General features: G+C 51.4%; 2 protein-coding genes across 2 annotated transcripts in view; one reads left to right on the top strand and one right to left on the bottom strand.

The window, feature by feature from the left end:
• Window positions 1–12257, top strand: part of LOC139415808 (pyruvate carboxylase, mitochondrial-like) — a 403045-nt gene that overhangs the window by 231552 nt on the left and 159236 nt on the right. The window lies entirely within an intron of this gene.
• The window catches only part of LOC139415809 (leucine-rich repeat and fibronectin type-III domain-containing protein 4-like), a 31736-nt gene that overhangs the window by 953 nt on the left and 18526 nt on the right, over window positions 1–12257 (bottom strand). Inside the window, exons 5-6 of the mRNA XM_071163916.1 lie at window positions 555–672; window positions 1–305 (exon numbers count right to left, since the gene is read on the bottom strand). The exon at window positions 1–305 is cut by the window's left edge and continues 953 nt beyond it. Of these exons, the coding sequence (XP_071020017.1) occupies window positions 1–305; window positions 555–672 (423 nt within the window). The remainder of the gene's footprint in view (window positions 306–554; window positions 673–12257) is intronic.

Below are 12257 nucleotides of genomic sequence, written 5' to 3'. Positions count from 1 at the left end.
ATCACATCCCCATTGCCATTCGATTGGCTGAAGACTCCTCCTCCGGCCGCCGCCCCTTTCACCGGACTCCCTAATGACCCGCCCTGGCAACATGCCGGCTCGTCACCATCATCCCCGTGGTGACATTGGTCACCGTGGTTACTGCATACACGGTGACGCACCATCAGCGCCACGGTGAACACCAGCAGTGTTACCACTATAATGCCTCCGACCAGGATTGTCAGGGTTCCACCCAGGAAGTGGGCCTGCAGAGATTTGCATTCTGGGTAGAGTTCTTTAGTGCTGAACTGGGCGCAGCCAAGAACCTTGAAAAAAGAGAGAAAAAAGAGAGAAATTTAGAGGAAAAAAAAGGTTGAATGACTGTAGATCATTTTAGAGAGATAAGATAATGTATTATTAACCAAACCCGCAAAATCACTGTTTTTAAAGCATTGAGGAAAGAGAGAGAGAGAGAGAGAGAAATAGGGAGAGAGAAATAGGGAGAGAGAAAGAGAGAGATAGGGAGAGAGAGAGAGACAAGGAGGGAGAGAGAGAGAGAGAGAGAGAGAGAGCACCTTGGTTGCGGCCAGTGAGGTGACGATGTCATCAAAGATGGCCAGGACACACAGGTTGTAGTCCGCTCCAGAAACCAGGTTCTTCAACATGAAACTGTTACTGGTAGACGGGAGGATCCTGGAAGAGAGAGAAAGAGGAATGAAGTTAAAGAAAGAAAACTGTCTATACCTTATCTTTGACAATTATTTATTTTAACATGATTATTCTTTGGGTGCCTCTGAAATGGAGAGGAAAGGATATGCCGCAACAGAGATGAGCAATAAATGAGGGGAGAGGGAGAGAGCAAGAGAGAGAGAGAGAGAGAGAGAGAGGGAGAGATTGAGAGAAATTGAGAGGGAGAGAGAGAGAGAGAGAGAGAGAGAGAGAGGGAGAGAGAGAGAGAGAGAGAGAGAGAGGGAGAGGGAGAGGGAGAGGGAGAGGGAGAGAGATTGAGAGGGAGAGAGAGAGAAAATGACTCTGTTAAATAGAAGAGCTGAGTGGAATTATGAAAATAAACTCCTCATTACAGCTGCAGACAGACAGACGTGTGATTATAAATTGTGTGCCTCCAAATTGGAGAAGAAATGGTGCATGCAGCAATAGAGATGATAGAGAAAGACAGGAGAGAGAGAGAGACAGGAGAGAGAGAGAGACAGGGAGAGAGAGAGACGGGGAGAGAGAGAGACAGGGAGAGAGAGAGACAGGGAGAGAGAGAGAGACAGGGAGAGAGAGAGAGACAGGAGAGAGACAGAGACAGGAGAGATAGAGAGAGAGACAGGAGAGAGAGAGAAAGACGGGGAGAGAGAGAGAGACAGGGAGAGAGATAGAGAGACAGGAGAGAGAGAGAGACAGGAGAGAGACAGAGACAGGAGAGAGAGAGAGACAGGAGAGAAAGACAGGAGAGAGAGAGACAGGAGAGAGAGATAGGGAGAGAGAGACAGGAGAGAGAGAGAGAGAGAGAGACAGGAGAGAGAGAGAGATAGGAGAGAAAGAGAGACATGAGAGAGAGAGAGACAGGAGAGAGAGAGACACAAGGAGAGAGAGAGAGACAGAGATAGAGACAGTGAGAGAGAAAGACAGAGTGAGAAACAGGGAGAGACACAGGGAGGGAGAGAGACAGACAGAGAGACAGAGGCAGGGAGAGACAGAGAAAGATACTTTTTGACTTGTTGTCTTTCTTTACTGAAACTTTCTCATTTAATTTAAAACTCACCACTCCCACCCTTTAGAAAACCCAAATATATCCTGTACTGCATACATGTACCATACTCACCTTTCTATCTACCACATGATACAAACCAACATCACAATACCCAAAACAATACCCACTCCTACAACCGTATATCACACCATATCTCCTGAAACATCTTCCCCAGCTATACAGACGCCCCCCCCCCCCCCAACAGACCATATCTCCTGAAACATCTTCCCCAGCTATACAGACGGCCCCCCTAAACACACCATATCTCCTGAAACATCTTCCCAGCTATACAGACAGCCACCCAACACACCATATCTCCTGAAACATCTTCCCCAGCTATACAGACAGCCACCCAACACACCATATCTCCTGAAACATCTTCCCAGCTATACAGACAGCCCCCCCCAACACACCATATCTCCTGAAACGTCTTCCCCAGCTATACAGACAGCCCCCCCCCAACACACCATATCTCCTGAAACATCTTCCCCAGCTATACAGACAGCCCCCCAACATACCATATCACCTGAAACATCTTCCCCAGCTATACAGACAGCCCCCCCCCCCCAACACACCATATCACCTGAAACATCTTCCCCAGCTATACAGACAGCCCCCCCATCACACCATATCTCCTGAAACATCTTCCCCAGCTATACAGACAGCCTCCCAACACACCATATCTCCTGAAACATCTTCCCCAGCTATACAGACAGCCCCCCCCAACACACCATATCTCCTGAAACATCTTCCCCAGCTATACAGACAGCCCCCCCAACACACTATGTCTCCTGAAACATCTTCCCCAGCTATACAGACAGCCCCCCCAACACACCATATCACCTGAAACATCTTCCCCAGCTATACAGACGGCCCCCCTAAACACACCATATCTCCTGAAACATCTTCCCCAGCTATACAGACAGCCCCCCCCAACACACCATATCTCCTGAAACATCTTCCCCAGCTATACAGACAGCCCCCCCAACACACTATGTCTCCTGAAACATCTTCCCCAGCTATACAGACAGCCCCCCCAACACACCATATCACCTGAAACATCTTCCCCAGCTATACAGACAGCCCCCCCAACACACCATATCTCCTGAAACATCTTCCCCAGCTATACAGACAGCCTCCAAACACATTATATCTCCTGAAACATCTTCCCCAGCTATACAGACAGCCCCCCAACACACCATATCTCCTGAAACAGCTTCCCCAGCTATACAGACAGCCCCCCAACACACCATATCTCCTGAAACATCTTCCCCAGCTATACAGACAGCTCCCCCAACACACCATATCACCTGAAACAGCTTCCCCAGCTATACAGACAGCCCCCCCAACACACCATATCTCCTGAAACATCTTCCCCAGCTATACAGACAGCCTCCCAACACACCATATCTCCTGAAACATCTTCAACCAGCTATACAGACAGCCCCCCCCAACACACCATATCTCCTGAAACATCCTCCCCAGCTATACAGACGCCCCCCCCCCAACACACCATATCTCCTGAAACATCCTCCCCAGCTATACAGACAGCCTCCCAACACACCATATCTCCTGAAACATCTTCCCCAGCTATATAGACAGCCCCCCAACACACCATATCTCCTGAAACGTCTTCCCCAGCTATGCAGACGCCCCCCAACACATCATATCTCCTGAAACATCTCCACACGTTTTATCATTTTATAGAACTCAAATTCCCCCCTAAGGCGCGCAGAGACCATCCCATTAAACAATAGTAAAGGGTCTGTTACCCCCCCAACCTTTGACCCTGCTCCTCCTGGTCAGCCAAATAGACAACTTTGCCTGAGCAAACAGAAAATTCAACAACACACATTTGGCCTTCTCCTTATTTGAATACCTGTATCCCATTATAAACATCCCAACAGTAAAAACCATCCCCGACCTCTCACACAGACATTCCAACAGAGACATTAACGGCATTAACCTGGCACACACAGAAAACACACGATGCACAGTTTCACTCATGACACAGAAAGGACACCCCTGTCCGACTCCCGGTTCAACCCGTACCAACCAGCTGTTAGTGGCCAAGGCTCCATGTAGAACCCTCCACTGGAGGTCCCCAGACCTCTTTGGAACTGGGGGTTTGTAGAGCCCCCTCCATCTAAAACCCACCATACTCTCTGCCCCACATACCCCCTGCCACTGATGTGCCCTCACTCCTGTTAGGCTCCTTATGTTCCTAACCATAACACAGAGGTTGTAGAGGGCTTTACCTCCCACCCCCCCAAACTCCCCCAGGCTCAGAGTGTTAAAATCTAAATCCTCCAGACCCCCAGTCTCCAGTCTCTGTCGTCACCTACAGTGGCGGAAACATTGGTGGCCCCTCTCCCTTTGGCCGCTCAAACACCCCCCTTACTGGCTCAGACAGGGCCTCCTGGACCTCCTCCAGGAATCTCTCCAGCAGCCTAAGAGACGTTATTCCTGTTTGTTGTGCCAAGACTTCCAGGGTTTTCCACCCCTACTCTCCCAGCAGTCTCAGGTCACCCAGCTCTTGTAACCACATCAGTTGCCTCTGCAGGGTAGCCTACTGAACCGATCTCAAAGGGATGTCTGGGTTGTGGAAGATAGGCTCCTCCCACAGCCACAGCCCAGGCTCCACCCCCTTCTCGTGTGGGTCTTTGCAGCTGCCAGGCCCTCAGCACTGCAGAGTAAAAATCGGAGAGAACTGCTGTACTCAGCCTCTCCAGCTTCATGAGGAACAGCTGCCGGTCCAACCCTAATCCACCAGCTCTCCTCAGTTACGCGCATGCTGGCTCCCTCCAGCCAACATCAGCATGGTATAGCAGTCTCTGCACCGCCTTTAGCCTGAAAGCAGCCATCCTGCTCTCCAGTTCCACCAGGCCCTGTCCTCCTTTGTGAACGGTCATGTACAACACTGCCGCCTTCAGCCAGTGATGGCCCGACCAGAAGAAGTCCACCAGCTTACGTTGCAGGTCAGACCGACGGGGGGATTGAGGACAGCCAGTTTATGCCACAGGGAAGATGACACCAGGTTGTTAATTATCAGCACCCTCCCTCTATGTGACACTTGGGACAGGAGCCACTTCCACCTGGCCAGTCTTGACACCACTGCCTGTAACAGCCCCTCCCAGTTCTTCCTGACCCACTTCTCGGAGCCCAGGTACAGCCCAAAAATGTTAATCCCTTCACAACCCCACTACAAACCCCCTGGAAGCAGAGGAGGAGCCCTATCCCCCCATGCCCCACATAACAGAGCTTTGCTCTTGCCCCAGTTTACCTCAGCTGATGAACCTCCCTCGTACACCTTCAGACTGGTCTCCAGTGCCTGCATATCTTGACCATCACAGAAACGTTATCTGCTGACACTGTTATTCCTGTCACCACACCCATGCCTGTCCAGCCCACCCCCTGCAGTCTCCTGCGTAGCAGTCCTAGAAGAGGCTCAATGACTAGTGTATATAACTGCCCAGATAGAGGGCATCCTTGTCTAATGCCCCGTCTCACCCAGACTGGCCTACTGGGCCCCCCTCCCACCTTGACCATACATGACGCCCCAGCATACAACAGCTTCACACAGGTCAAAAAACTCAAACACAGACATCACATTAAACAGATACTCATGGTCCACTCTATCAAAAGCCTTCTCTTGTTGTAAAGAGACCAGTCCAAAGTTCACATTAGAACCTCTCGACAAGTCCAACATGTCCCTGATTGAGAACAAGTACAAGCGTCCCGGTACACAATATGGTTGGTCCTTATGTACTATCGAGTCCAAATGGGACTTCAGTCTGTTAGAGAAGACTTTGGCAAATATCTTGTAGTCCTCACAGAGTAATGCCACAGGCCTCCAGTTCTTAAGTTCACACAAGTCCTCTTTTTTGGGCAGGAGAGTCAGAGCCGCCCGACGGCAGCTCATCGGCATGTCTCCTACCCCGACGCATTCACGCAAGACGCAAAATAAGTCCTGTCCAATTATTCCCCAGAATTTTTTATAAGACTCCACTGGGAGTCCATCGACCCCCGGTGCACGACTGGGGGACATCTGGGTTACGGCCTCTGCCAGTTCATGGGACAACAGAGGAATGTCCATTTCATTCCTCTGTGCTCGAGAGAGTTTAGGGAGTTCTGCAAACAAGACACACACATGGGATCACACACTTCTGCCCTATACAATTCAGTAAAAAACTCCACAGTCCTCTCCCGCATCTCCCCCACCACAGAGGTCACCCGCCCATCAGACAGCCATAGACAATGTATAACCTTCACTGCTCTGTCTTTCCAAACCAAATAAGAAGGAGCTGGGAGCATCCATCTCCTTGAGCATGGAGAACCGAGCTCTTACAAGTGCTCCCTTTGCTTTAATGCTTTAACCTGGAAAAAACTGCCCAGGTCCCTACGTAATTCAGCTAAATTAGCTTGGAGGCCTACATTGCCTTGCCCCACCATCTCTACCTCTATCTCACTAATACAACGCTCTAATTCCCCCAATACTCTCCTAGCCTCTGAGGATGAGAGAGCTGTGTACTGTTGACAGAAAAGCCGAATTTGAACTTTCCCCACATCCAACCATTGACTCAGAGACTCATACTCCTCTCTTCGCTGCCCCCACCTTTCCCAAAAGATCTGGAAACCTGAGCAAAAAAGGGCATCTTGTAAGAGCTTTATATTAAACTTCCAATAGGATGCCTGCCGGGGCCCTGGTGAAACAGACAGCCGAGCCATGGTTATGTGGTGATCCGAAAACCCCACCGGGAGAATGGTAGAGCCCAACAGCCTATTGATCCGATTCCTAGACATGTAAAACCGATGGGGTCGGGCTGCACTCACCCTAGCCCCAAAAACCTTCCCCATGTATACTGTCTTGTGTTGGGATCTTTAGTTCTCCAAACATCCACTAGGTCAAACTGATTAATGATGTCCCTTAACACTCCTACTTCACCATTTCTGTCTTTTGTAAAAATCCATTGTACAGTTCCAGTCCAATCCAGACCACCAGCGTCTCCTCAGGCGCTACCTGTGAGAGTTCCTGTCTAAGACTCCCAAATAGAACCCCTCTTTCTCTCCCTGTGTTCGGCGCATACACATTTATAAAGACAAAACCCATGTTGTTAATTTCTGCTTTAACAACAAGCAGCCTACCTTTACACACCTCCTTTGAGGAGGTTTTCCAGACAGCCCCGGTGCAAAAGGACTGTCTCTCCTGCGCTAACATTTGTCCCATGGCTCAACACACTTGCCCCTTTCCACCAGAGCAGATGACTTCATTCACCACATCACTATGCATCTCCTGCAGAAACAACAACCTGTACTTTTTTTTGTTTTACATATTAACCCAACACACTCCTCTTTCCCACATCTCTGGTGCCATTTATATTACGTGAGCCTACCTGAAGAGTCTCCATAAGAAGTGGGAGAAAAGCCAGCAGAGAAAGAGACCAATAGAAAAGCTCAAAAAAGCCCCAGTGTCAGAAAGGAAATATACATCTAAACAGTGTCTGAAGGTAAACCTTTACGCACTGTTGTGACTCACTTCCTCAACCTAAACCGTTTCCTGTTGAGACCCACTTCCTCAACCTAAACCGTTTCCTGGGTGAGAGGACACCAAGTCCCTCATTTTTCATAGCATGTTGTACTGATCTTACAAACGTTCTCGGATCGGAAAAAAAAGCATCAAGATGAACTTCTTTCCCCTTGGTCTCATTCAGGAACCTTGTCAGTTCTCTCAATGTGTACTTAGACCCCTCTCCTTGACTGGCTGTCAGCTCCGGGCCCATTGAAGATAAATAACTCCTCTTCCTCAGACTCACTTTCCTCCTCATCTTTATCTCCCAGCCTGACTACCTGCCCTTCCTCTCTGGTCAGGACCTCACCCACAGCAACAGGCAACGTTTCCATGGTGCCTTTGACCACACCCTTTTTTCCTTTTCTGCTTGACACCCTCCCCCCCCCCTCCCCCAGTCTCTTACACTTCCCCACTATACTCTCCTCATCCACTAGCACAACCTGACTAGACCCAGCCTCATCTACACCACCCTCCTCCTCCTCCCCCCAGTCTCTTACACTTCCCCACTATACTCTCCTCATCCACTAGCACAACCTGACTAGACCCAGCCTCATCTACACCACCCTCCTCCTCCTCTCCCCAGTCTCTTACACTTCCCCACTATACTCTCCTCATCCACTAGAATAACCTGACTAGACCCAGTATCATCTACACCACCCTCCTCCTCCCCCCTAGTCTCTTACACTTCCCCACTATACTCTCCTCATTCACTAGAATAACCTGACTAGACCCAGCATCATCTACACAACCCTCCATAGGATGACTCGGCCCAGCCTCATCTACACCACCCTCCATAGGATGACTCGGCCCAGCCTCATCTACACTCATAGCATAACTAGACCCAGCCTCCGCTACCCCACCATCTCTAGCCTGACTAGACCCAGTCTCCACTACACCACCATCTCTAGCCTGACTAGGCCCAGCCTCATCTACCCCACCATCTCTAGCCTGACTAGATCCAGCCTCATCTACCCCACCCTCTCTAGCCTGACTAGGCCCAGCCTCATCTACCCCACCATCTCTAGCCTGACTAGACCCAGCCTCATCTACACCACCATCTCTAGCCTGACTAGGCCCAGCCTCCGCTACCCCACCATCTCTAGCCTGACTAGACCCAGCCTCCACTACACCACCATCTCTAGCCTGACTAGGCCCAGCCTCATCTACCCCACCATCTCTAGCCTGACTAGACCCAGCCTCCGCTACCCCACCATCTCTAGCATAACTAGACCCAGCCTCCGATACCCCACCATCTCTTGCCTGACTAGACCCAGCTTCATCTACACCACCTTCCCTGGCATGACTAGGCCCAGCCTCATCTACAGTACCATCTCTAGCCTGACTAGGCCCAGCCTCATCTACTCACAATCTATAGCCTGACTAGGCCCAGCCTTATCTACACCACCATCTCTAGCCTGACTAGGCCCAGCCTCATCTACACCACCATCTCTAGCCTGACTAGACCCAGCCTCCGCTACCCCACCATCTCTAGCCTGACTAGACCCAGACTCCACTACACCACCATCTCTAGCCTGACTAGGCCCAGCCTCATCTACCCCACCATCTCTTGCCTGACTAGACCCAGCCTCCGCTACCCCACCATCTCTAGCCTGACTAGACCCAGCCTCCACTACACCACCATCTCTAGCCTGACTAGGCCCAGCCTCCACTACACCACCATCTATAACCTGACAAGGCCCAGCCTCATCTACACTACCATCTCTAGCATGACTAGGCCCAACCTCATCTACACCACCATCTCTAGCATGACTAGGCCCAGCCTCATCTACACCACCATCTCTAGCCTGACTAGGCCCAGCCTTATCTACACCACCTTCCCTGGCATGACTAGGCCCAGCCTCATCTACACCACCATCTCTAGCATGACTGGGCCCAGCCTCAACTACACTACCAGCTCTAGCATGACTAGGCCCAGCCTTATCTACACCACCTTCCCTGGCATGACTAGGCCCAACCTCATCTACACTACCATCTCTAGCATGACTAGGCCCAGCCTCATCTACACCACCATCTCTAGCCTGACTAGGCCCAGCCTTATCTACACCACCTTCCCTGGCATGACTAGGCCCAGCCTCATTTACTCCACCATCCATAGCATGACTAGGCCCAGCCTCATCTACACCACCATCTCTAGCATGACTAGGCCAAGCCTCATCTACACCACTATCTCTAGCATGACTAGGCCCATCCTCATCTACTCACCATCTATACCCTGACTAGACCCAGCCTTATCTACACCACCTTCCCTGGCATGACTATGCCCAGCCTCATCTACACCACCATCTCTAGCCTGACTAGGCCCAGCCTCATCTACACCACCATCTCTAGCCTGACTAGGCCCAGCCTCATCTACACCACCATCTCTAGCCTGACTAGGCCCAGCCTCATCTAAACCACCATCTCTAGCCTGACTAGGCCCAGCCTTATCTCCACCACCTTCCCTAGCCTGACTAGTCCCAGCCTTATCTACACCACCATCTCTAGCCTTTCTAGGCCCAGCCTCATCTACACCACCATTTCTAGCCTGACTAGGCCCAGCCTCATCTATACCACCTTCCCTTCCATGACTAGGCCCAGCCTCATCTACACCACCTTCCCTTCCATGACTAGGCCCAGCCTCATCTACACCACCATCCCTGGCATGACTAGGCCCAGCCTCATCTACAAAACCTTCCCTGGCATGACTAGGTGCAGCCTCATCTACACCACCATCCCTGGCATGACTAGGCCCAGCCTCATCTACAGTACCATCCATGACTTATCCCAGCCTTATCTACACCACCATCTCTAGCCTGACTAGACCCAGCCTCCGATACCCCACCATCTCTTGCCTGACTAGACCCTGCTTCATCTACTGCACCTTCGCTGGCATGACTAGGCCCAGCCTCATCTACTGTACCATCTCTAGCCTGACTAGGCCCAGCCTTATCTACACCACCATCTCTAGCCTGACTATTCCCAGCCTCATCTACACCACCATCTCTACCCTGACTAGGCCCAGTCTCATCTACACCACCATCTCTAGCCTGACTAGGCCCAGCCTCATCTACGCCACCATCTCTAGCCTGACTAGGCCCAGCTCATCTACACCACCATCTATAACCTGACTAGACCCAGCCTTTATCTACACCACCATCCATAGCATGACTAGGCCCAGCCTCATCTACACCACCATCTCTAGCATGACTAGGCCCAGCCTCATCTACACTACCATCTATAACATGACTAGACCCAGCCTTATCTACACCACCTTCTCTGGCATGACTAGGCCCAGCCTCATCTACACCACCATCTCTAGCCTGACTAGGCCCAGCCTCATCTACACCACCATCTCTAGCCTGACTAGGCCCAGCCCCATCTACACCCCCATCTCTAGCCTGACTAGGCCCAGCCTCATCTACACCACCAACTCTAGCATGACTAGGCCCAGCTTTATCTCCACCACCTTCCCTAGCCTGACTAGGCCCAGCCTTATCTACACCACCATCTCTAGCCTTTCTAGGCCCATCCTCATCTACACCACCATCTCTAGCCTGACTAGGAACAGCCTCATCTACACCACCTTCCCTTCCATGACTAGGCCCAGCCTCATCTACACCACCATCCCTGGCATGACTAGGCCTAGCCTCATCTACACCACCTTCCCTGGCATGACTAGGCCCAGCCTCATCTACACCACCTTCCCTGGCATGACTAGGCCCAGCCTCATCTACACCACCTTCCCTGGCATGACTAGGCCCAGACTCATCTACACCATCATCCCTGGCATGACTAGGCCCAGCCTCATCTACACCACCATCCCTGGCATGACTAGGCCCAGCCTCATCTACACCACCTTCCATGACTAGGCCCAACCTCATCTACAGTACCATCCATGACTAGGCCCAGCCTCATCTACAGTAACATCCATGACTAGGCCCAGCCTCATCTACAGTACCATCCATGATTAGACCCAGCCTCATCTACACCACCATCCATGACTAGGCCCAGCCTCATCTACACCACCATCCATGACTAGGCCCAGCCTCATCTTCAGTACCATCCATGACTAGGCCCAGCCTCATCTACACCACCATCCCTGGCATGACTAGACCCAGCCTCATCTACACCACCATCTCTAGCATGGTTAGGCCCAGCCTCATCTACACCACCATCCCTGGCATGACTAGGCCCAGACTCATCTACACCATCATCCCTGGCATGACTAGGCCCAGCCTTATCTACACCACCTTCCCTGGCATGACTAGGCCCAGCCTCATTTACTCCACCATCCATAGCATGACTAGGCCCAGCCTCATCTACACCACCATCTCTAGCATGACTAGGCCAAGCCTCATCTACACCACTATCTCTAGCATGACTAGGCCCATCCTCATCTACTCACCATCTATACCCTGACTAGACCCAGCCTTATCTACATCACCTTCCCTGGCATGACTATGCCCAGCCTCATCTACACCACCATCTCTAGCCTGACTAGGCCCAGCCTCATCTACACCACCATCTCTAGCCTGACTAGGCCCAGCCTCATCTACACCACCATCTCTAGCCTGACTAGGCCCAGACTCATCTAAACCACCATCTCTAGCCTGACTAGGCCCAGCCTTATCTCCACCACCTTCCCTAGCCTGACTAGTCCCAGCCTTATCTACACCACCATCTCTAGCCTTTCTAGGCCCAGCCTCATCTACACCACCATTTCTAGCCTGACTAGGCCCAGCCTCATCTATACCACCTTCCCTTCCATGACTAGGCCCAGCCTCATCTACACCACCTTCCCTTCCATGACTAGGCCCAGCCTCATCTACACCACCATCCCTGGCATGACTAGGCCCAGCCTCATCTACAAAACCTTCCCTGGCATGACTAGGTGCAGCCTCATCTACACCCTCATCCCTGGCATGACTAGGCCCAGCCTCATCTACACCACCA

This window comes from Oncorhynchus clarkii, chromosome 9, assembly GCF_045791955.1.
Source record: "Oncorhynchus clarkii lewisi isolate Uvic-CL-2024 chromosome 9, UVic_Ocla_1.0, whole genome shotgun sequence".
NCBI classification, from domain to species: domain Eukaryota; kingdom Metazoa; phylum Chordata; class Actinopteri; order Salmoniformes; family Salmonidae; genus Oncorhynchus; species Oncorhynchus clarkii.
The sequence above is the reverse complement of the archived record's forward strand: the minus strand, read 5'-3'. Positions and strand labels throughout refer to the sequence as shown.